This window comes from Leptodactylus fuscus, chromosome 7, assembly GCF_031893055.1.
Source record: "Leptodactylus fuscus isolate aLepFus1 chromosome 7, aLepFus1.hap2, whole genome shotgun sequence".
Classification (NCBI taxonomy): Eukaryota; Metazoa; Chordata; class Amphibia; order Anura; family Leptodactylidae; genus Leptodactylus; species Leptodactylus fuscus.
Window position 1 is genome coordinate 132,976,281 of NC_134271.1, and position 25,330 is coordinate 133,001,610.

Consider the following 25,330-nt stretch of genomic DNA (forward strand, 5'->3'; position numbering starts at 1 on the left):
CTGACATGAAATGTGTGGCAGGTAGGCTGCCTGATGTATACAGAGCTGTGTGCAGCTTGTCTGCTTCTTATTAATCTGTGCTATTCCCTTGTTGTTTTATGTGTTTAGAACATTTACTATTTCTACTGTATGGACTAAACTCAGATAAATACGTTTAAAAAAGCTGGAAAGTAATATAGTTTGCTTGTCTTGGCTGTCCTTGGCCATACGCTTTTGTAACTCTTGGTTGCCCTTGACCATATACTTTTGTAACCCTTGGCTGCCCTTGGCTATACACTTTTGTAACCCTTGGCTGCCCTTGACCATATGCTTTTGTAACCCTTGGCTGAACTTGGCCATACACTTTTGTAACCATTAGCTGCCCTTGACCATACGCATTTGTAACCCTTGGCTGCCCTTGGCCATACAATTTTTTGTAACCCTTGGCTGCCCTTGGCCATACGCTTTTGTAACCCTTAGCTGCCCATGACCATACACTTTTGTAACCTTTGGCCGCCCATGGCTATACGATTTTGTAACCCTTGGCTATACACTTTTGTAACCCTTGGCTGCCCTTGGACATACGCTTTTGTAACCCTTAGCTGCCCTTGACCATACGCTTTTGTAACCCTTGGCTGCCCTTGGCCATACACTTTTGTAACCCTTGGCTACCCTTGGCCATACGCTTTTGTAAGCCTTAGCTGCCCTTGGCCATATGCTTTTGTAACCCTTGATTTTCCTTGGCCATACGCTTTTGTAACCCTTGGCTGCCCTTGGCCATACACTTTTGTAACCCTTGGCTGCCCTTGGCCGCCCTTGGCCATACGCTTTTGTAACCCTTAGATTCCCTTGGCCATATGCTTTTGCAACCCTTGGCTGCCCTTAGCCATATGCTTACATATTCATCAGCATAGTCATTAAGTCTATATTCAGGTGTGGACTGGTCTGTTCACTATCTATATTCACAATCATTATTATAATCTATGTATTATAATATTTTCAGACCTCAATGTATAAAAGGAAGAGGACCATAGGAGATGTGGATAAATCATAAACACTAATACTCTCCTCTCGAGGTCTCCATTGTGGTACATGTCCCAAGTAATCTTTGATCCTCCTCCTGCCCTTTTTGTGATGTCACTGGTCCCAGATGTCCAGTTGTCCGCACATCCCACATATGGCTGAGGAAGAAGCCTCGTGAGTAGAGATGAGCGAACACTAAAATGTTCGAGGTTCGAAATTCGATTCGAACAGCCGCTCACTGTTCGAGTGTTCGAATGGGTTTCGAACCCCATTATAGTCTATGGGGAACATAAACTCGTTAAGGGGGAAACCCAAATTCGTGTCTGGAGGGTCACCAAGTCCACTATGACACCCCAGGAAATTATACCAACACCCTGGAATGACACTGGGACAGCAGGGGAAGCATGTCTGGGGGCATAAAAGTCACTTTATTTCATGGAAATCCCTGTCAGTTTGCGATTTTCGCAAGCTAACTTTTCCCCATAGAAATGCATTGGCCAGTGCTGATTGGCCAGAGTACGGAACTCAACCAATCAGCGCTGGCTCTGCTGGAGGAGGCGGAGTCTAAGATCGCTCCACACCAGTCTCCATTCAGGTCCGACCTTAGACTCCGCCTCCTCCGGCAGAGCCAGCGCTGATTGGCCGAAGGCTGGCCAATGCATTCCTATGCGAATGCAGAGACTTAGCAGTGCTGAGTCAGTTTTGCTCAACTACACATCTGATGCACACTCGGCACTGCTACATCAGATGTAGCAATCTGATGTAGCAGAGCCGAGGGTGCACTAGAACCCCTGTGCAAACTCAGTTCACGCTAATAGAATGCATTGGCCAGCGCTGATTGGCCAATGCATTCTATTAGCCCGATGAAGTAGAGCTGAATGTGTGTGTTAAGCATACACATTCAGCACTGCTTCATCACGCCAATACAATGCATTAGCCAGTGCTGATTGGCCAGAGTACGGAATTCGGCCAATCAGCGCTGGCTCTGCTGGAGGAGGCGGAGTCTAAGGTCGGACCTGAATGGAGACTGGTGTGGAGCGATCTTAGACTCCGCCTCCTCCAGCAGAGCCAGCGCTGATTGGCCGAATTCCGTACTCTGGCCAATCAGCGCTGGCCAATGCATTCTATTAGCCCGATGAAGTAGAGCTGAATGTGTGTGCTTAGCACACACATTCAGCTCTACTTCATCGGGCTAATAGAATGCATTGGCCAATCAGCGCTGGCCAATGCATTCTATTAGCTTGATGAAGCAGAGTGTGCACAAGGGTTCAAGCGCACCCTCGGCTCTGATGTAGCAGAGCCGAGGGTGCACAAGGGTTCAAGTGCACCCTCGGCTCTCCTACATCAGAGCCGAGGGTGCGCTTGAACCCTTGTGCACACTCTGCTTCATCAAGCTAATAGAATGCATTGGCCAGCACTGATTGGCCAGAGTACGGAATTCGGCCAATCAGCGCTGGCCAATGCATCCCTATGGGAAAAAGTTTATCTCACAAAAATCACAATTACACACCCGATAGAGCCCCAAAAAGTTATTTTTAATAACATTCCCCCCTAAATAAAGGTTATCCCTAGCTATCCCTGCCTGTACAGCTATCCCTGTCTCATAGTCACAAAGTTCACATTCTCATATGACCCGGATTTGAAATCCACTATTCGTCTAAAATGGAGGTCACCTGATTTCGGCAGCCAATGACTTTTTCCAATTTTTTTCAATGCCCCCGGTGTCGTAGTTCCTGTCCCACCTCCCCTGCGCTGTTATTGGTGCAAAAAAGGCGCCAGGGAAGGTGGGAGGGGAATCGAATTTTGGCGCACTTTACCACGCGGTGTTCGATTCGATTCGAACATGGCGAACACCCTGATATCCGATCGAACATGTGTTCGATAGAACACTGTTCGCTCATCTCTACTCGTGAGACATCAGGACTTGTGACATCATAGAAGGTGGAAGAGGCCTAAAGAGGATTGAAGATGCCTAGGAATGCAAATGATGTAGTGAGGGAAGGTGAATATTTATGTTTATGATGGTCTTCTCCTCCACTTTAGCCTCCACTTATACTCAGGGGTCTGAAGGGACCCCAAAGGATACTGTCAGTTCTGCTTCAGTTTGACCCAAAACAAAACTGTGGGGAACCTTGTAAATATGTCAAGAGCAAAATGTGCCAGGTTTATCCATCTTTATGTAGAATCTGCACCAGAATCTAAAATCTATAAAAAATAGAGTATCCATACTCACTAATAATAATTGATTCATGGACTAATTAATGCCTCAACACAATGACTGGATAATACCACCATACAGTACCTAAACAATATAATGATAAATTGGCTGCTCTGAAGTACAACATATAAAATTATTCTTCCTAAGCTCCTTGTATAAAATTGTACATGTCCATATAAAATTATTCTTCCTAAGCTCCTTATATAAAATTGTACACGCCCATATAAAATTACGGCCTCCCATAATTCACATAATGATATCCAATCTAGCCTATTTCTAGTTGTCTAGGACAACTACAGCCATGTTCCTTAGGAATGCCACCACTCAAGTACATTCCTCATGGGCTTCTGCATACCTCCCAACTTTTGAAGAACCGAAAGAGGGACAAAATGTGCGGCGCGCATAGCGCGCCGCGGCAAATTTAGCCCCACCCACTTTTGTGTTGACTCCGCCCACTCGTTAATTTTTCATGTGCCCGCACACAGTATAATCCTCCTACAGTCACCCGTAAATTATATGTCCCCCCTCTATCTCTCCCCCAGTTTCATATACACCCTTCATCTGCCCCCAGTTTCATGTCCCTCTTCCATCTCTGCCCCCAGATTCATGTCCCTCTTCCATCTCTGCCCCCAGATTCATGTCCCTCCATCTCTGCCCCCAGATTCATGTCCTCTCCATCTCTGCCCCCAGATTCATGTCCCCTCCATCTCTGCCCCCAGATTCATGTCCCACATCTCTGCCCCCAAATTCATGTCCCCTCCATCTCTGCCCCCAGATTCATGTCCCCTCCATCTCTGCCCCCAGATTCATGTCCCCTCCATCTCTGCCCCCAGATTCATGTCCCTCCATCTCTGCCCCCAGATTCATGTCCCCTCCATCTCTGCCCCCAGATTCATGTCCCACATCTCTGCCCCCAGATTCATGTCCCTCCATCTCTGCCCCCAGATTCATGTCCCCTCCATCTCTGCCCCCAGATTCATGTCCTCTCCATCTTTGCCCCCAGATTCATGTCCCCCCATCTATGCCCTCAGATTCATGTCCCCCCATCTCTGCCCCCAGATTCCTGTCCCTCCATCTCTGCCCCCAGATTCATGTCCCCCATCTCTTTCCCCAGATTCATGTCCCTCCATCTCTGCCCCCAGATTCATGTCCCCACATCTCTGCCCCCAGATTCATGTCCCACATCTCTGCCCCCAGATTCCTGTCCCTCCATCTCTGCCCCCAGATTCATGTCCCCACATCTCTGCCCCCAGATTCATGTCCCACATCTCTGCCCCCAGATTCCTGTCCCTCCATCTCTGCCCCCAGATTCATGTCCCCCATCTCTGCCCCCAGATTCATGTCCCTCCATCTCTGCCCCCAGATTCATGTCCCCACATCTCTGCCCCCAGATTCATGTCCCACATCTCTGCCCCCAGATTCCTGTCCCTCCATCTCTGCCCCCAGATTCATGTCCCCCATCTCTGCCCCCAGATTCATGTCCCCCATCTCTGCCCTCAGATTCATGTCCTCTCCATCTCTGCCCCCAGATTCATGTCCCCCATCTCTGCCCCAATGTCATGCCGTCCTCTCCTTCATCTGCCCCCAGATTCACGTTCCACCTCCACATTAAACTTACCTTCTCCTCCGCTCCCTCGCCGCCTCTCTCGCTGACACATGCGGCTGAAGGAAGGAGCTGACACAGATCAGCTCCTCGCTTCGCCGCTGCCCGCCTCTCTCCCTGACACACGCGGCTGAAGCTGCTCGCGTGCTCACTTCGCCGCTCCGTCTCTCTCTCGCTGACACATGCCGCTACATCGCGTCTACAAGCCAGGAGCCGGCGGCAGCAGCGAAGCGAGGAGCTGACACAGGTCAGCTCCTCGCTTCAGCCGCATGTGTCAGCGAGAGAGAGACGCAGCGGCGAAGCGAGCACGCGAGCAGCTTCAGCCGCGTGTGTCAGGGAGAGAGGCGGGCAGCGGCGAAGCGAGGAGCTGACCTGTGTCAGCTCCTTCCTTCAGCCGCATGTGTGTTCAACTCAGATCTGCGTCCTCTGGACGCAGATATGAGTTGAAATCGGGACATACCTCCCTCCAACCGGGACCGCGGGACATGTCACCCAAATCGGGACTGTCCCACGGAAATCGGGACGGTTGGGAGGTATGCTTCTGTGCTGCATGACTCCTCATATTGTGCCCAAAGAAAGGGTTATTCACAGACTTGACATGACAGTGATTAACCTCTTGTGTGGGTGAAGGAGTCCCTGCACTATAGCTTAGAGAACCTCCAGGTGATCCCATCTTGGGGTTCTGTGCACCACAAAAGAGCATTACTAAATTAATTTGATAATTAAATCTAGTTACTCCCTATCACATGATGTAAATCATACAATGAGATTTCATTGGCTGGTAAACATGTCAGAAGCTGCGATGCACGGAGGCTTCCGGCCTGCTCCATTAATTGCTCCGGGTCTGGCACTTCTGAAATCCTTCAGGGGGAGGACTAGAACCTCCGCAATAGTCTTCAGGGGTTGCAGGTCTCCTCCTGGGACAGGATCCTGGACTCCCGGAGTCAGGGGGTCAGGCGGCGAGCCGGAGGCTATTTAAGCCTGACTCTGGCCTGGTTATTCAAAATTCCCTGGTATCAGTTCAACTCTGTGTTCCTGTTGCCCCTGACCTGTTTCCCTGCCCTCCTATTGGGTATCTGCTAATTGCCTCTTGTGTATGACTCTGCTTGTCTAAAGACCACCTCTGCTTGACCTGTGACTGTACCTCGTAATTTCCTGTGTATGACCAAGCTTGTCTGATTATCCCTTGACTTCAACATTCTGTACCACGTGATATCTAGTGTATGACCCAGCTTGTTTGAATACATCCTGTCTCTTCCCTGGAAACTGCGTGACCTTCTGACTCCCAACCCAGCTTGTAAGACTACTCTTCGGCTCTTCCACCATCTCCTGGTGAACTCCCATTACTGCACTCACCTCTGCTGACCAGCTGTTTTTATTTTCAAATTGTAGATTCTTATTTTATTTTTATTTTTTTTTAAATTTCACCCAAGTCAAATAAAATGATTCCATTGGAGAACTTCTGGTTGATAAACCTGATTTAGAGGATTGGTGAGATGTGTTGGAGGAAGCTTCCTGTAACCATCTACACGGGCCGCAAAAATCTTGTACATTTTTAATCTGTTCACAGATTAAATTCTTGAAATTTAAGTTGAGTACTTTACTTCTCTGGCTTTGATTTCCAAATCACCTATTGTCCTGCTGATAAATATTGTAGAGCTGAATTTTTTTACTCCTCTCTAGGGTAACCTGCTCATCTTCAATCATGATCACATCTTTGCAGTCCCTGGATCCACTCCTATTAAACTTCCTGCAATCTCTTGTCAATATCTTGTACCAGAGAATCTTTAATTATTTTATTTTTTTACCTGGGCTCATTCTTCCTTAGTTCATAGACATCTAAGCATACACACAGTATCACATGTCAGAGGATTAGATACACAGCTCAGCAAATGTTATCACACGTTGGAAGATTAGATACACAGCTCAGCACACAGTATCACACATTGGAGGATTAGATACACAGCTCAGCACACAGTATCACACATTGGAGGATTAGATACACAGCTCAGCACAAAGTACCACATGCCAGCGGATTAGATACACAGTTTAGCACATAGTATCACACGTCGGAGGATTAGATACATACAGTCCTATGAAAAAGTTTGGGCACCCCTGTTAATCTTAATCATTTTTAGTTCTAAATATTTTGGTGTTTGCAGCAGCCATTTCAGTTTGATATATCTAATAACTGATGGACACAGTAATATTTCAGGATTGAAATGAGGTTTATTGTACTAACAGAAAATGTGCGATATGCATTAAACCAAAATTTGACCGATGCAAAAGTATGGGCACCTCAACAGAAAAGTGACATTAATATTTAGTATATCCTCCTTTTGCCTCTAGTCGTTTCCTGTAGCTTTTAATCAGTTCCTGGATCCTGGATGAAGGGATTTTGGACCATTCCTCTTTACAAAACAATTCAAGTTCAGTTAAGTTTGATGGTCGCCGAGCATGGACAGCCCGCTCTCAAATGATCTGAAAACAAAGATTGTTCAACATAGTTGTTCAGGGGAAGGACACAAAAAGTTGTCTCAGAGATTTAACCTGTCAGTTTCCACTGTGAGGAACATAGTAAGGAAATGGAAGACCACAGGGACAGTTCTTGTTAAGCCCAGAAGTGGCAGGCCAAGAAAAATATCAGAAAGGCAGAGAAGAAGAATGGTGAGAACAGTCAAGGACAATTGTTATGGTTCTGTGTGCATATACAAAAATAATAATAAACGCAACCAGAACTGCTAAGCCGCAGAGCACTGCGGCGAGGTCCACAGGCCCAGATGGGCAGCCATATGTCTTAATTATGCACCACCAGTTGAACTGCACTGGCACAGACGTTGTGCAACACAAATGTGAACAGGCAGCAACCGACTCTCTCCAGTTAAACGTCACTGGGAGAGCGTGACAATGTACAGCAGTTGAGCAAATGAAGTTGTCAGCAGCCCCTGCTAATTACAGCAGGAGAACCAGACCTTGCATGTGCTACCTACACTGCTGACACAAGACTGCCAGGGGTTAACGTCACTCCTGGTCAGTCAAAACAACAAACTCCTATCCGCAAGGAGAAACAAGACAGTTGGACTGGGAATGGGTTTGACGGGTTCCAAAGGGCAGAGCCAAGGGGAACTAACTGGATCCCTACTCAGCTCCTAGATTTGTCTGGAACCTGGCCCTAACCTCCTGTCTCAACAAATTTTAAGCAAAGTGTGAGCATCGGGCGGGCCTCGGCTCACACTATTTAAAGGCTAGTCCCCGCCCAACAGGGGCGGTGGCATGACGTCACCGATCATGCTCAGTATGGCCAAACTGGGACTTAGCCTCAGAACGGACCCAAAATGTCTGAGCATGCTCAGTGGGGAGAGAATGACACAGCCTCTGAGCGGCTCCAAAATGTCTGAGCATGCTCAGTCGGCCAAAAGCTGGACTTAGACTCCAAACATCTTACTGCACGGCGCTGAGGGCGAGGTTCGGATTGGCCCGCAGGTGGCGCTGTGTGCCGTGATGGAAACCTGCGAGACCCGATCCTAACAACAATCCACAGACCACTTCCAAAGAGCTGCAGCATCATCTTGCTGCAGATGGTGTCACTGTGCATCGGTCAACAATACAGCACACTTTGCACAAGGAGAAGCTGTATGGGAGAGTGATGAGAAAGAAGCCGTTTCTGCAAGCACGCCACAAACAGAGTCGCCTGAGGTATGAAAAAGCACATTTAGACAAGGCAGCTTCATTTTGGAAGAAGGTCCTGTGGACTGATGAAACAAAGATTGAGTTGTTTGGTCATACAAAAAGGCGTTATGCATGGCGTCCAAAAAAAGCAGCATTCCAAGAAAAACACATGCTACCCACTGTAAAATTTGGTGGAGGTTCCATCATGCTTTGGGGCTGTGTGGCCAATGCCGGCATCGGGAATCTTGTTAAAGTTGAGGGTCGCATGGATTCCACTCAGTATCAGCTGATTCTTGAGAATAATGTTCAAGAATCAGTGACAAAGTTGAAGTTACGCCGGGGATGGATATTTCAGCAAGACAATGATCCAAAACACTGCTCCAAATCAACTCAGGCATTCATGCAGAGGAACAATTACAATGTTCTGGAATGGCCATCCCAGTCCCCAGACCTGAATATCATTGAACATCTGTGGGATGATTTGAAGCGGGCTGTCCATGCTCGGCGACCATCTAACTTAACTGAACTTGAATTGTTTGTCCAAAATACCTTCATCCAGGATCCAGGAACTGATTAAAAGCTACAGGAAGCGACTAGAGGCAAAAGGAGGATCTACTAAATATTAATGTCACTTTTCTGTTGAGGTGCCCATACTTTTGCATCGGTCAAATTTTGGTTTAATGCATATTGCACATTTTCTGTTAGTACAATAAACCTCATTTCAATCCTGAAATATTACTGTGTCCATCAGTTATTAGATATATCAAACTGAAATGGCTGCTGCAAACACCAAAATATTTAGAACTAAAAATGATTAAGATTAATAGGGGTGCCCAAACTTTTTCATAGGATTGTACATTACTTTTATCTTTGTAAATATATGTTTCAGTAAAGATTGAATACTAATATATCTACTCTGTATTCTGGGGTTAAATTTAAGTCACCTTGGCGTTACTGTACTGGTATAATTTTAACAATTTATAATTAAGAAAATTACATATCTTGTGCTTTTCCTGGAGCAGAAAGGGTTTAAAGGCAGCAGAATTTCACTGTAACCATCAAGTAACGAGGAGATTCTGAGCAAGCATGAACCTCTGGTAACTTACCTGGGTTCCAATATGTATATTGTCCACTTTGTCTTGACAGTTTTATTAGTACTCCAACAAGCCATAAGCTGTCAGAAATGTTCTCTACACTCATTGCATGCGTCTTCTTACTACCAGGATGGAGATTTTATTATTGGGGGACTCATCACCGTCCAAACATCAGTTTACAAGGTGAAATATACATTCAAGTCCGAGCCGTATGGATTCAAAACAGGATGTCGCGTGTAAGTAAGATCAAATTGACTTTGACAATTTGCTTTTACGCAAACATTTATATATTTATACACAAATATGCATATATAATCAGTATATACGTGTCCAAACTCTCAATATATATGCACACATGTGTGACCAAGTATTAACTCTTCGACAAAGGTAGCTGATAAAGAGGAATCGGAATCAAGATCATATCAGTTGATACACAGACTGTAATAACCATCAAATTCAATTAATATTCACAGTTATTATTAATATTAATACTAATTGAATTTGATGGTTATTATGGTCTGCATATCGATTGTTTTTAAGAAATGCAGCTTTTTTTGCAACTCTTTTCTGCAATGTGTTGTGGAGATTCGTTAAATCTCATTCATTTTTTAATTTTTCAGTGCACAGGTCAGTGAAATCGGCACGATTGACATATGGATTTGTATATGTGCTTTTCACTATCCTGTACATTGAAGCCAATGGAACGAGCCCCAAATACAGGCAGGTATTTGCAGCTCTTCACTATCGATAACTACGACTGCATGTAAGGTCCATAGAAGTGCATGTGTCTTTACTTTGATCCACGATTGTGGAACTGTTGAGTGAAGGAGACCTAAGCATAGAGCAGAACTTATGTTCAAATTGACGCCTGCTGCTAGTCCATGCGCAGTGTGTGAAGGAGTGACAACAATCTTTATAGTAACGTCAGAAATTATTTAACCTGAATGTAGACATGTAAAAGGGTCTATTAACCCCTTCCTGCCGATGGCATTTTTTGATTTTGATTCCCCCCCCCCCCTTCCAATCTCCATAACTTTTTATTTCTCCGCTCTCAGAGCCATATGAGGTCTTTTGTTTGTGGGACAAATTATTCTCCATGGTGCCACCATTAATTATTCTGTACAATGTACTGGAAAACTGGGAAAAAAATCAGAATGGGGTGGATTTGAAGAATAAGTGCATTTGTGCGATTTTCTTACGGGCTTCGTTTTTACGGCGTTCACTGTGCAGCCAAAATGACATGTCACCTGTATTCTATGTTTTGGTACGATTCTGGGGATACCTAATTTATATGATATAATTTACATTTTAACCCCTTAACAAAAATCCAAAATTGTGGCTTTTTTTTTTCTAAAAGTCGCCATATTCTGACACCCATAACTTTTTATACTTCCGTGTACGGGGATGCATAGGGCGTCTTTTTATACGGGCCGGGTGTACTTTTTAGCTATACCATTTTGGGGAATCGTTATTTCTTTGATCACTTTTTGTTCAAATTTTTATCAGCGGCAAAACAATGAAAAAATGACAGTTTGGAACTTTTGAATTTTTTGCCCGCTACGGCGTTTATCGTATGGGAAAAATATTTTTATAGATTTGTAGAGTGGACATTTTCAGACATGGGGATACCTAACATGTATGTGTTTCACAGTATTTACATACTTTTATATGTGTTCTAGGGAAAGGGGGACAATTTGAATTTTTATTATTTAATTTTTTTTTATTTTTTTTTACTTTTTTAAAAAAATAAAAAAATATGCATTTATTAGACCTCTTAGGGGTCCTGATATTTTGCATTACAAAATATCTGGGCTTCTGTTGAAGGCTACATAGAGTTGCCTGCAATAGAATCCTGTGAATGACAGGCCGGGTAGCCTTCACAAGGCTCCCCGCAGTCATGGCAATGTGATTCCAGACCCAGAGCTTGCTTGTCAGGAAAATGACAGCACCCACGTGCCACCGGGAAAATGACACCTCGGTCATTTACTGCGTGGTATTCGACCGAGAACAAGTATTTCGAATACCACAGTATTCGACCGAACACCTACTCAGTCGAATACTACTCGCTCATCTCTAGTAATAATTAGAGATGAGCGAACAGTGTTCTATCGAACACATGTTCGATCGGATATCAGGGTGTTCGCCATGTTCGAATCGAATCGAACACCACGTGGTAAAGTGCGCCAAAATTCGATTCCCCTCCCACCTTCCCTGGCGCCTTTTTTGCACCAATAACAGCGCAGGGGAGGTGGGACAGGAACTACGACACTGGGGGCATTGAAAAAAATTGGAAAAAGTCATTGGCTGCCGAAATCAGGTGACCTCCATTTTAGACGAATAGTGGATTTCAAATCCGGGTCATATGAGAATGTGAACTTTGTGACTATGAGACAGGGATAGCTGTACAGGCAGGGATAGCTAGGGATAACCTTTATTTAGGGGGGAATGTTATTAAAAATAACTTTTTGGGGCTCTATCGGGTGTGTAATTGTGATTTTTGTGAGATAAACTTTTTCCCATAGGGATGCATTGGCCAGCGCTGATTGGCCGAATTCCGTACTCTGGCCAATCAGTGCTGGCCAATGCATTCTATTAGCTTGATGAAGCAGAGTGTGCACAAGGGTTCAAGCGCACCCTCGGCTCTGATGTAGCAGAGCCGAGGCTGCACAAGGGTTCAAGCGCACCCTCGGCTCTGATGTAGGAGAGCCGAGGGTGCACTTGAACCCTTGTGCACCCTCAGCTCTGCTACATCAGAGCCGAGGGTGCGCTTGAACCCTTGTGCACACTCTGCTTCATCAAGCTAATAGAATGCATTGGCCAGCGCTGATTGGCCAATGTATTCTATTAGCCTGATGAAGTAGAGCTGAATGTGTGTGCTAAGCACACACATTCAGCTCTACTTCATCGGGCTAATAGAATGCATTGGCCAGCGCTGATTGGCCAGAGTACGGAACTCGACCAATCAGCGCTGGCTCTGCTGGAGGAGGCGGAGTCTAAGATCGCTCCACACCAGTCTCCATTCAGGTCCGACCTTAGACTCCGCCTCCTCCGGCAGAGCCAGCGCTGATTGGCCGAAGGCTGGCCAATGCATTCCTATGCGAATGCAGAGACTTAGCAGTGCTGAGTCAGTTTTGCTCAACTACACATCTGATGCACACTCGGCACTGCTACATCAGATGTAGCAATCTGATGTAGCAGAGCCGAGGGTGCACTAGAACCCCTGTGCAAACTCAGTTCACGCTAATAGAATGCATTGGCCAGCGCTGATTGGCCAATGCATTCTATTAGCCCGATGAAGTAGAGCTGAATGTGTGTGCTAAGCACACACATTCAGCACTGCTTCATCAAGCCAATACAATGCATTAGCCAGTGCTGATTGGCCAGAGTACGGAATTCGGCCAATCAGCGCTGGCTCTGCTGGAGGAGGCGGAGTCTAAGGTCGGACCTGAATGGAGACTGGTGTGGAGCGATCTTAGACTCCGCCTCCTCCAGCAGAGCCAGCGCTGATTGGTCGAGTTCCGTACTCTGGCCAATCAGCGCTGGCCAATGCATTCTATTAGCCCGATGAAGTAGAGCTGAATGTGTGTGCTTAGCACACACATTCAGCTCTACTTCATCAGGCTAATAGAATACATTGGCCAATCAGCGCTGGCCAATGCATTCTATTAGCTTGATGAAGCAGAGTGTGCACAAGGGTTCAAGCGCACCCTCGGCTCTGATGTAGCAGAGCTGAGGGTGCACAAGGGTTCAAGTGCACCCTCGGCTCTCCTACATCAGAGCCGAGGGTGCGCTTGAACCCTTGTGCACACTCTGCTTCATCAAGCTAATAGAATGCATTGGCCAGCACTGATTGGCCAGAGTACGGAATTCGGCCAATCAGCGCTGGCCAATGCATTCTATTAGCCCGATGAAGTAGAGCTGAATGTGTGTGCTAAGCACACACATTCAGCACTGCTTCATCACGCCAATACAATGCATTAGCCAGTGCTGATTGGCCAGAGTACGGAATTCGGCCAATCAGCGCTGGCTCTGCTGGAGGAGGCGGAGTCTAAGATCGCTCCACACCAGTCTCCATTCAGGTCCGACCTTAGACTCCGCCTCCTCCAGCAGAGCCAGCGCTGATTGGTCGAGTTCCGTACTCTGGCCAATCAGCGCTGGCCAATGCATTCTATTAGCCCGATGAAGTAGAGCTGAATGTGTGTGCTTAGCACACACATTCAGCTCTACTTCATCGGGCTAATAGAATGCATTGGCCAGCGCTGATTGGCCGAATTCCGTACTCTGGCCAATCAGCACTGGCTAATGCATTGTATTGGCTTGATGAAGCAGTGCTGAATGTGTGTGCTTAGCACACACATTCAGCTCTACTTCATCGGGCTAATAGAATGCATTGGCCAATCAGCGCTGGCCAATGCATTCTATTAGCGTGAACTGAGTTTGCACAGGGGTTCTAGTGCACCCTCGGCTCTGCTACATCAGATTGCTAAATCTGATGTAGCAGTGCCGAGTGTGCATCAGATGTGTAGTTGAGCAAAACTGACTCAGCACTGCTAAGTCTGCATTCGCATAGGAATGCATTGGCCAGCCTTCGGCCAATCAGCGCTGGCTCTGCCGGAGGAGGCGGAGTCTAAGGTCGGACCTGAATGGAGACTGGTGTGGAGCGACCTTAGACTCCGCCTCCTCCAGCAGAGCCAGCGCTGATTGGCCGAATTCCGTACTCTGGCCAATCAGCACTGGCTAATGCATTGTATTGGCTTGATGAAGCAGTGCTGAATGTGTGTGCTTAGCACACACATTCAGCTCTACTTCATCGGGCTAATAGAATGCATTGGCCAGCGCTGATTGGCCGAATTCCGTACTCTGGCCAATCAGCACTGGCTAATGCATTGTATTGGCTTGATGAAGCAGTGCTGAATGTGTGTGCTTAGCACACACATTCAGCTCTACTTCATCGGGCTAATAGAATGCATTGGCCAATCAGCGCTGGCCAATGCATTCTATTAGCGTGAACTGAGTTTGCACAGGGGTTCTAGTGCACCCTCGGCTCTGCTACATCAGATTGCTACATCTGATGTAGCAGTGCCGAGTGTGCATCAGATGTGTAGTTGAGCAAAACTGACTCAGCACTGCTAAGTCTGCATTCGCATAGGAATGCATTGGCCAGCCTTCGGCCAATCAGCGCTGGCTCTGCCGGAGGAGGCGGAGTCTAAGGTCGGACCTGAATGGAGACTGGTGTGGAGCTATCTTAGACTCCGCCTCCTCCAGCAGAGCCAGCGCTGATTGGTCGAGTTCCGTACTCTGGCCAATCAGCACTGGCCAATGCATTTCTATGGGGAAAAGTTAGCTTGCGAAAATCGCAAACTGACAGGGATTTCCATGAAATAAAGTGACTTTTATGCCCCCAGACATGCTTCCCCTGCTGTCCCAGTGTCATTCCAGGGTGTTGGTATCATTTCCTGGGGTGTCATAGTGGACTTGGTGACCCTCCAGACACGAATTTGGGTTTCCCCCTTAACGAGTTTATGTTCCCCATAGACTATAATGGGGTTCGAAACCCATTCGAACACTCGAACAGTGAGCGGCTGTTCGAATCGAATTTCGAACCTCGAACATTTTAGTGTTCGCTCATCTCTAGTAATAATATGTTTTTCCCTTATTACATCAGAATGAACTTTCGGAACTATCAATCTCTCCTAATGTTTGTATTTGCTATCAAGGAAATCAATGACAATGAGGAGTTGTTGCCTAACGTTACTTTGGGATTTCACATTTTGGATAACTGTCTGTCTGAAGAAAAGGCTGTAACGGGAATGCTAAGAATTCTGTCTGGTAACACGTACGCTCTACCCAACTACCAGTGCGGTCCTTCGTCCACCGTGGTAGGCTTGGCTGATGGCATTTCATCTAAAATATCATTATTAATAGCAAGAGTATTTGGAATATACAGAATCCCACAGGTACATTATGCTCTAGGTAAAAACTATGTTTTATGTGTACAAAATCCTGGGTTAGCATTAAAGAGATATTTTTGGCAGAAACAGTGTAGAACGGTGAGCAACAATTTCTCCATCTCACAAGTCACAGAGATAGCATTGCTCACTGTTCCATGTTGTATATGTGACTCCCATTCACTTGTATGGGGTTACAGAAATAGCATAGCTCAGATTGTTCTTCATATTGTTTAGAGATGAGCGAACAGTAAAATGTTCGAGGTTCGATATTCGTTTCGAGTAGCCCCTCAATATTTGACTACTCAAATCGAATATCGAACCCTATTATAGTCTATGGGGGGGAAAATGCTCGTTTCAGGGGTAGGCAACGTTCGATCAAATAGAACTTACCAAGTCCATGAGTGAGGGTCGGGCTGGATCCTCCGAGAAGTCTTCTCCTTGCAGCGTCCCCGTGGCATCTTCCAGCTCTGAATTCACTCTGCCAGGCATCGGGCCTTGGCAGAGGCGACTGCGCATGCCTGCACTACAAGCGGACATGCGCAGTCAGCTCTGCCCAGGCCCAATGCCTGGCAGAGTGAATGAAGAGCCGGAAGATGCCGTGGGGAAGCTGCACGGAGAAGACTTCTAAAGGTAGGAGAAGAACCAGCGTTGATTGGCCGACTGTATAGCATTCGGCCAATCAATGCTGGTTCTGCATCGAAGTACTACTCGCTCATCTCTAATATTGTTTTATTATTGCCTAGTCTAAGTTTACACAGTCCTCATGCACAAGGTAATTGTGGAGAAAATTATATCCCATTTTATAAATTATTATCCAATTCATCTCTACTGGCCCAGACACAAGACTGCAATTTTTTTGGGCGTGTATCTGTGCTATATTCAAGGACCGCAGCTTATGAAGTGTGTCCTATTCTTGGCCGCATTTGCAGCACAGGCCAGATAGGGAATCATACAACATTTGTGATTGCAGATGACATACTCATGCTATGCAGACATGCTTTTGTGCAGATTGGGGATCATCAGTACTTGAGAACCGTAAATCCATTATGGTCGTGTGCAAGAATCCTTAAACAGAATTAGTAAATCTTCCATCTGCCATTTTAGTAGCATTTTTAGGGTTGGTGACTTTTCCCAAAAAATGCCACATGTTGTGAGTATAATGTCTGCTTCCATACATGGCTTAAAAATTTCAGAAACAAATGCATGTTACAATACAAGATTATAAAGAAGCAACCAAAAACACTCAAAATTCCCTGAAGCAAATGCTGAAAAAGTGTGCGCATTACGTGTTGCATATTATTTCTGTAGTCTTCCTGTAACATCTCTGCCTGTTTGGGTCTTTGTGTCACCCTCCGCACGCTGAGGCACAGGAGGCGAGTTCAGTTTGATTCCTTGCTTAGTGTTTTTCGTTGCACTGTGTGAACACTTCTGTATCTCAGTAACTGAATTTACACCACACCCATCTCCTGCACCTTGTTTCTCTCTGATCATCAAATAGTTAATTCTGGCCTGTGCGGTTAACAGCCTGTCTACCAATCAAGACTAGGACTGGTCCTGGGCTTTCTATATACATGTCATAGACTCGCTGGCTATTAAGACTGTGCCTGTGACTTTGTTCCTGCAAAGCTCCTCTTCTGCTACTATTGTATTGCCTACCTCTGGCTTACTCTTGTGACTATTCTCTTGGATTTTGATTCTGTACTGCATTTCTCGACTGTTACTGGACCCTTGGCTAGCTGACCTTCTTTTGTTGTTGTTTGGCTTGTCTTGGTTCTGTGTTGTCAATTGTATAGGTAGGGCCCATCAACCAGTTGCTGCCTATTGCTGAGGACAGGACCGGCAAGCAAGAAGGGACAGTGGGGGGAATACAGCTTAAGGCTCACTGTCTATTGCGCCTTCCTCCCAGAGTTCACCAGCAGCTACTGGGGAATTTCTGTTTCTATTGCAATTCCCTTACACTTTCTTTATTTCTATATTAGGGTTGAGCCGATCTTGAAATTTCAGGATCGTTTTTAAAATCCGATTTCCGATCATTTTCCATCTGAATCCGATCCCGATCCCAATTCTGATCCTAATACAAGTCAATGGGATTTTTTTTAATTATTGAAGATCGGATTTTAAAAATGATCCCATTCACTACACAGCATGGAGTCCAAAAATTGTTTCAATTTTTGGACTCCACGCTGTGTAGTGATAAAAAAAAAAAAAATCCCCTGGCTACTTAGCCGCCATGGTGTCTGCTTACCTGCACAGATCCGCTGCTGCTCCGCATTCTTCTCAGTCTGGTCCTCTCTCATTAACATGCCAACAGAGCGCCGTGTTCACCCCCACCTCCCTAGGCTAGTGTTAGAGATGATGGGAGTAGGTGGGGCTTGTTGTGGCTTAGGAGAGTGTGGGCGGGGAGACGTGAGTGCATCACTCATGTCTCCCCTCCCAGTACCCACCCACACTCTCCTAATCCACAATCCCCACCTTCTCCCAGCATCTCTAACACTAGTCTAGTGAGGCTGGGGTGCGCAGGGCGCTCTGAAGGTATGTCAATGAGAGAGAAGAGGAGTGAGAAGAACAGGGAATGGCAGCAGATCTGTGCAAGTAAGTTGAGCGATTGGAATCGGAATTCCATTTCCGATCTTTTTTAGGCGAGATCGGAACCCGATCGCGATCGTGAAATGTTCTTGATCGCCGATCGGTATCCAATCTTTTCCAATCCCTATCGCTCAACCCCTTTCTACATATTTAGATTAAATAAATTAATTTCAAGGTTAACATTTTCATTATTTTTAATTTATTTATTTATTTATTTTTTTCAGATAAGTTATTCTTCAATGGATCCTATTCTAAGTGATAAAATCCAGTTTCCTTCCTTTTATCGCACAGTGCCTACAGATAATTTGCAATGCGAAGCCATAAAAAAGTTATTAAATTATTTTGGATGGTCTTGGGTCGGAATATTGTCGTCAAACAACGAATCAGGTTTCCTAATCAGTCAGTGTCTACGTAGAAAATTTGCACAGCAAGACTCCTGTTTTGCCTTTGTGGGCTTTATTCCTTTCCATGACGCCAAGAGTGAAGAATGGGAATTGTGGGTTGTTCATACTTTGAGGACTACGAGTGCCAATGTGATAGTTGTCTATGGTGACTGGGATTACATTTTTACTCTGCAGGTTATATTGTACAAACATAATATCCCCCAAAAAGTTTGGATTATAGCCAGTCAATGGGATATTTACTCTGAATTTGAACATTTTTTTCTGAGCTTTCAGCCTTTCAATGGCAGTTTAGGACTTTCTCTATACAAAGAAGATATTGCAGGTTTTGAAGAGTTTATGTATAGCATCAATCCAGATGTATATCCTAATGATACTTTTATCAAGATAGTATGGTTTGAACTTTTTGGCTGTGTTTGGTTAGGTAAAAGATATAAGTGTATAGGTAATGAAACTATTAAGGACTGTGAACATGTGGACGCCTTCAAAGATATTTCATTTTATAGTTATAACTTATACAAAGCTGTGTATTTGCTGACATACGCCTTACATATCTTTGTCAAAAAGACGAATCCAAGCACGGTGCGTAGATCTCTGCCATGGAAGGTAAAACAATACTTAATGCCTGACAGTATAATGAGTGTATGCTACAAATAGAGAGGAACTTATCAAGTAAGACCGGATACTAACTCCTGACAACCCAGGTTTTTTTCTGTATCGTGCAGATGTCTCTCTGCTCAATGTTTTTGGATTATTCTTGAAATTATGGTTATTGGAAATGAATCTGATTGTTTGGGATAGTTCATTCCAGAGAACAGGTGCAGCTCGTGAAAGGTTTTAGAGATGGGAGGTTTAGATTATGGACAATGTTCACCTGGGATCATTGACAGAATGGAGAGTATGGGTAGGATAGAAGACCAGGGATGAACCTAATTTTAGGTCTCAGGAGATAAATTCAGACTTTTGAGAAGGTAGTTTTTTGTTTGTTTGTTTTTTAAATGTAGATTGTGATCCCACATAGAGCTCACAATGTACATTTTTCCCTATCAGTATGTCTTTTTGGGAATATGGGATGGAAATCCATGCAAACACAGGGAAAACATACAAACTCCTTGCAGATGGTTTTTTGCCCTTGGCGGGATTTGAACACCAGGACTCCAGCGCTGCAGTGCTAACCACTGAGCTACTGTGTGGCCCCGAGATGGTAGTTTCTGTAAGGAAGGACAGAGTTAACAGTGAGATAGTGGATTATGTGTCACTATGTTCACATCTGCATTCGGGATTCCATTCAGTGGGTCTGCTTAGGGACCCCCTGGAATGGAAACTTAGTTCACTTAAAAAAGTGAATACACAGTCCAGTCACATTAATGTGACCACCTGTCAAAATCCATAATAACCACCTTTCGCAGAGTGGACCGCTGCGAGACGTGCAGGAAGAGAGGGGATGTTGTCATGATGTTCACTGGGATGTTGAGCCATGCCGACTACAGTGCCATGGCCAGCTGCGCTAGGTTATGCGGTTGAGCATCCATGGTGCAAACAACCCAATCAAGGTGGTCCCACAGATTCTCGATTGGGTTCAATTTTAGGGAATTTGCTGGCCAAGGGAGTACGGTAAACTCATCCTGGTGCTCGTACACGCTCGTACACTGTGAGCTTTATGACACGTCGCATTGTCCTGCTGGTAGATGCCATCATCCTGAGGAAAAACAATTCACATATATGGGTGAACATGGTCCGCAAGGATAGATGCATACTTGTGTTGATCCATCGTGCCTTCCACAATGATGAATGCACCCAGATGGCTCATGACACGTGCCTTCTGCCATTGGTTATCTAACATTGACGCCAAAAGTATAGGCGGTGGTCACATTAATATGACTGGACTGTGTATAATGAGGTCCACCAGGTTTCCATCCCGTTTCCACCTGAAAAATGTAGATAGAAACCTCTGAACGGATTTCAATCACTGGTGTGAGCTCAGTCTTAGAGTAGACCAAGTTTTACTGGAAATTAGAAATGAAGCCAAGTTTACAGACAGGCTGGTAATTAGTGCGGGACTGGTCAAAAGATGGAATAAGGAATAAAAATTATCTCAAAGACCAAGACTAAAGGAAAGGGGACCAGTTAGCCTTCTCTACTGACTTACTTTGATACAACAGTGTCAACTGTTTTATTGCCATGTTGTTTTCAGTGCCAAATAGAGGATAATAGAACAATTGAATGCTCTATGCAATGTGAATTGAACTGGTGCATCCATTACAATGCTATTTCTTGCATTTAGATTCATCAATATTTGAAGAATCTCCATTTCAATAATAGTATGGGTAATGAGATGGTTCGTAATGAATATGGAAACATACGTACAGAATTTCTGATATTAAACTGGCTTGTAAATACTGAAGAACATCGCAGTGCTAGCATGGTTGGGAGATTTTATACAACTGATTCTGGCCCTATGCTTTCGGTTAAAGAGAGTCAGATTAAGTGGGACCCACATTTTAGCAAGGTACTGGCTTTACTAACACCTAAATGGGGGAGGTACTGAGTAAGGGTTTTCTGCAAAGAGGCAGCGCTGGAAACAGAGTCCATACAGGCTCAGGCCCGGTTCACATCAGCATTTGGGTTTCCGTTTGGGGAATCCACTTGGGGACCCCAAATGGAAACCTATACACATTAAAAAGCAGTTACCTAAGAAACCACATTGACCCCATAGACTATAATGAGGTCCGTGTGGTTTCAGCTTGGTGTCCGCACGAAACATGCGGATAGAAAAGTGCTGCTTGCACAATTGTGCATCTAAAATGATGACTTTTAATATAAATTTAATGGTCATAAATAGAGATGAGCGAACAGTAAAATGTTTGAGATTCAATATTCGTTACGAATAGCATCTCAATATTCGACTATTCGAACGAATATCGAACCTATTATAGTCTATGGGAGAAAATGCTTCGCTACAGGGGATCCCACCGTTTGACTCAGGAGAGTCACCAAGTCCACTAAGACACCCCCAGGAAATGATGCCAACACCCCGGAAAGCAACTGGGACAGCAGGGGAAGCATGCCTGGGGGCATCAAGTACCTTTATTATGTCAGGATCCCCTGTCAGCTTGCGATATGATGGAGCGGACTTTTTCCCATAGGAATGCATTGACCAGCGTTGATTGGCCAGTCTATGACATTCGGCCAATCAACGCTGGTTCTGCCTGAGGAGGCGGAGTCTAAGAGCCGTCCACAGCAGTTTCCATTCTGGTCCGATTTTAGACTCCGCCTCCTCCGGCAGAACCAGCGTTGATTGGCCAAATGCTGTAAGACTGGCCAATCAACGCTGGTCAATGCATACCTATGGAGAAATGAAGCAGAGCCAGCCATGTGTTCAGCTTGGCTATTCCTCATGTCACACACATCTATGGTGTAACATAGCTCAGCACACACTCAGCTCTGCTACATCTCTACACTCTGTTGTAGAGATGTAGTAGAGCTGAGTGTGCGCTGAACCCTGCTACACATGAGATGTGTGTGACAGGAGGAGTAGATGGAGGGTTGGTTGGGTGTAGTGCAGAGCTGCTACACCAGAGATGTAGCAGAGCTGGCTGATGTTAGCAGAGCTGAGTGTGTTAGTCTGCTGCATATCTGCCAGTTCTCCTACATCTACATCTCCTACACACTCAGCTCACCTACATCGGACCCTACACGCTCAGTTTATCGGTATACCAAGATGAGTTTGTAGTATCGTTCACTACTGTTTGTTGATTAAGCAGAGCTGAGATTGTAACGACTATTCTATTCACTACTACCGCATGTACCCCACGCTGTGTAGTGATTAACCCCTTCCCCCCCACCACCCCCACCGGTGTCCGCTTACCTGCAACTCTTTGCTCTTGGTCCACTTTGATCCATGGTCCCGGTTTCAGAGCGCCCTGCCCCCTCTTCCCGACTATTATTATAGAGAAGGCTGGGCTTAGGAGAGTGTTGGCGGAGAGTCTCTCCGCCCAGTACCCGCCCACACTCTCCTAAGCCCCACCTTCTCTATAATGATAGTTGGAGAGAGGGGGGCAAAGCGCTCTGAAACCGGGACCATGGACCGAAGTGGACCAAGAGCAAAGAGCTGCAGGTAAGCAGACGCCAGGGGGAGGGGGTTAATCACTACACAGCGTGGGGTACATGCTGTGTACTGAATAGGATAATCTCCAACACTGCACACTCAGCTGGCTATTCCTTAGTAGTACTAACACGCTCAGCTCAGCTATTCCTTTAGTAGTTCCGAGCCATAGGAATGTATTGACCAGCGTTGATTGGCCACTGTACGGACATTCGGCCAATCAACACTGGTCAATGCATCCCTATGGGAAAAAGTCAGCTCGCGCATATCGCAAGCTGATGGGGATCCCGACCAGATAGAGCCCCAAAGAGCTGGGTGAGTGACATTCCCACCTAAATAAAGGTAATCCCTAGCTAACCCTGCCTGTACATCTGTCCCTGTCTCACACTCATATAGTTCACAGTCCCAAATTAGTTGAATGGTAAATCCACCATTCGTCTAAATTGGAGGTTATCTGTTTCCGGCCGCCAATTCCTTTTTCCAATTTTTTTTCACTGCCTACCTTGTCGTAGTTCCTGTCCCACCTCCCCTGCGTATTTATTGGTGCAAAAAACGCGTCGGGGAAGGTGGAAGGGGAATCAAATTTTTAGTGAGTTTGCCACGTGATGTTCGATTGGAATCAAACACCTCGAACGGCCTGATATTCGATCGAATATCAATTTGATCGAACGCCGTTCGCTCATCTCTAGTCATAAAGTGTTGTAAAAAGGTTTGATAAATTATCCCATATGTATCTACAGGCTATTTCTATACCCCAGTATAAAATTATACAGTGAAATAGGATTTTAAAAAAGGCTGTATTTATCGCCATAATACACAGACAGAAATGGACATCAGCAAATGATACTGTATTTTATGTTTTATGCACCTTATAACAGACTCCTACGTCTAAATGCAGTGAAAGTTGCCCTCCTGGATTCAGAAAGTCTACAAGAAAAGATCTATCAGTTTGCTGCTATGAATGTATACCCTGCTCAGAAGGGGAAATCTCTGACAAGCCAGGTGAGTTCATATATTGTGGGAAAGGTAGCTCGATAGAAGCAGTGGTGCGAACCCAAACAGTCAAAGACAGGGACACATAATAGTAAATGGGTTTATTTAGAAAAAATCAAAACAGGAATATAACTAAAACTTCACTTCAGGCACAAAATGAGCAAAACAAGATACAGCCTTAACTTCAGGCAAAACTAAATAAAATCCTGCTCGTCCGAGCGACTAACTAAACAGAAATGTTAACCTAACTATATGTGTGATTTACTACCAACCAAACAAACAAAATAAGCACAACTTTGTCTCACTGCACTCAGGGTAACAGGACAGACCCAGTCGTCTCCTCTCATTCTCTGGATCTTGTTACTATAGTTATTCTTGCCTTGCACCAATAAAACAATGTATCTTTTGTTCTAGATATGGACACATGTTTTAAATGTCCATCAGATATGTGGCCTAATTCAAGAAGGGACAACTGTAAGCCTAAGGTGGTGATCTATTTATCATATGAAGAGCCATTGGGGACATCGCTTGCCGTACTCGCTCTGCTCCTCTTTCTCCTCACTTGCTGGATTATGATCATCTTTAGAAAATATCGAACAACTGCCATAGTGAAAGCAAACAACAGAGACCTAAGTTTTATACTTCTTATCTCTCTGAAGATGTGTTTCCTCTGTGCTTTCATTTTCATTGGTTACCCCATTCCATTGACCTGTATTCTTAGACAAACTGTTTTTGGGGTCACTTTTTCCATTTCCATTTCTTCCATCTTAACGAAAACGATCATTGTTATTATTGCCTTCAACGCCACCAAACCAGGCAGCAAGCTAAGGAACTGGATGAAACCTTCAGTATACAAATGGCTTCTTGTATCTTGTTCTTTACTTCAAGTGCTAATATGTGTTTGTTGGTTGTCGACAGCTCCTCCATTTCCACATTACAACATGAATGATGAGCTTGGGAAAATAATAGTGGAATGCCATGAGGGATCTCCAGTTGGATTTTATTTTGTCGTGGGATATTTAGGGTTCTTAGCACTTACTAGTTTTTTTATTGCTTTTTTTGCCAAAAACTTGCCAGATAAATTTAATGAAGCCAAGCTTATAACCTTCAGTATGGTCGTGTTCTGCAGTGTCTGGATCACTTTTATCCCAGCCTACCTGAGCACTAAGGGGAAATATGTAGTGGCCGTGGAGATATTTGCTATCATATCTTCTTCTGCAGGACTACTAGGATGTATATTCATCCCAAAATGCTATATAATCATTTTCAAGCCACAATGGAATACAAACAGTCTTGAGATAAAAAGAACAAAGCAATGTAAATAAAATTTAAAAAATGTTGTGATCAATAATTCTGTTATTATACCTAGCAGATTGGAATACTTTAACTGCTTCTGGACCTTCCTTGTCCAGTCTTAACCCTTAGCTCTTCTGGACCTTCCATTGACTATATACTGTACATCCTTGTCCAGTCTTAACTCTGCCAGGAAGAACCTGTACACCCTCGCACAGTAAAGCAGCTGAACGATTATGAAGCAAAAGTAGGGAGCCATCTACTACAACAGCTGGACCTTCCATGGAGTGTAGATAGCATGATGTGACTCCCTTTTGACCGTGGGAGTCATGTGATCTTCCAGGAGCTGGGAAATGTAGGAGCTGCTGGGTCCTAGAGAACCAAGATCATCTCTGTAGTGTAGGATCGGAAGGAG

General features: G+C 45.0%; 1 protein-coding gene across 1 annotated transcript; it reads left to right on the forward strand.

Moving 5' to 3' along the window:
- Positions 1 to 5: 5 nt before the first annotated feature.
- LOC142214519 (vomeronasal type-2 receptor 26-like) lies at positions 6 to 24,947 on the forward strand. The gene is made up of 7 exons (XM_075283467.1): positions 6 to 21; positions 9,639 to 9,822; positions 15,252 to 15,465; positions 18,348 to 18,672; positions 18,949 to 19,130; positions 23,508 to 23,631; positions 24,037 to 24,947. Exons 1-7 carry the CDS (start codon positions 6 to 8, stop codon positions 24,945 to 24,947), a joined length of 1,956 nt encoding a protein of 651 aa, XP_075139568.1.
- The last annotated feature ends 383 nt before the right edge of the window (positions 24,948 to 25,330 follow it).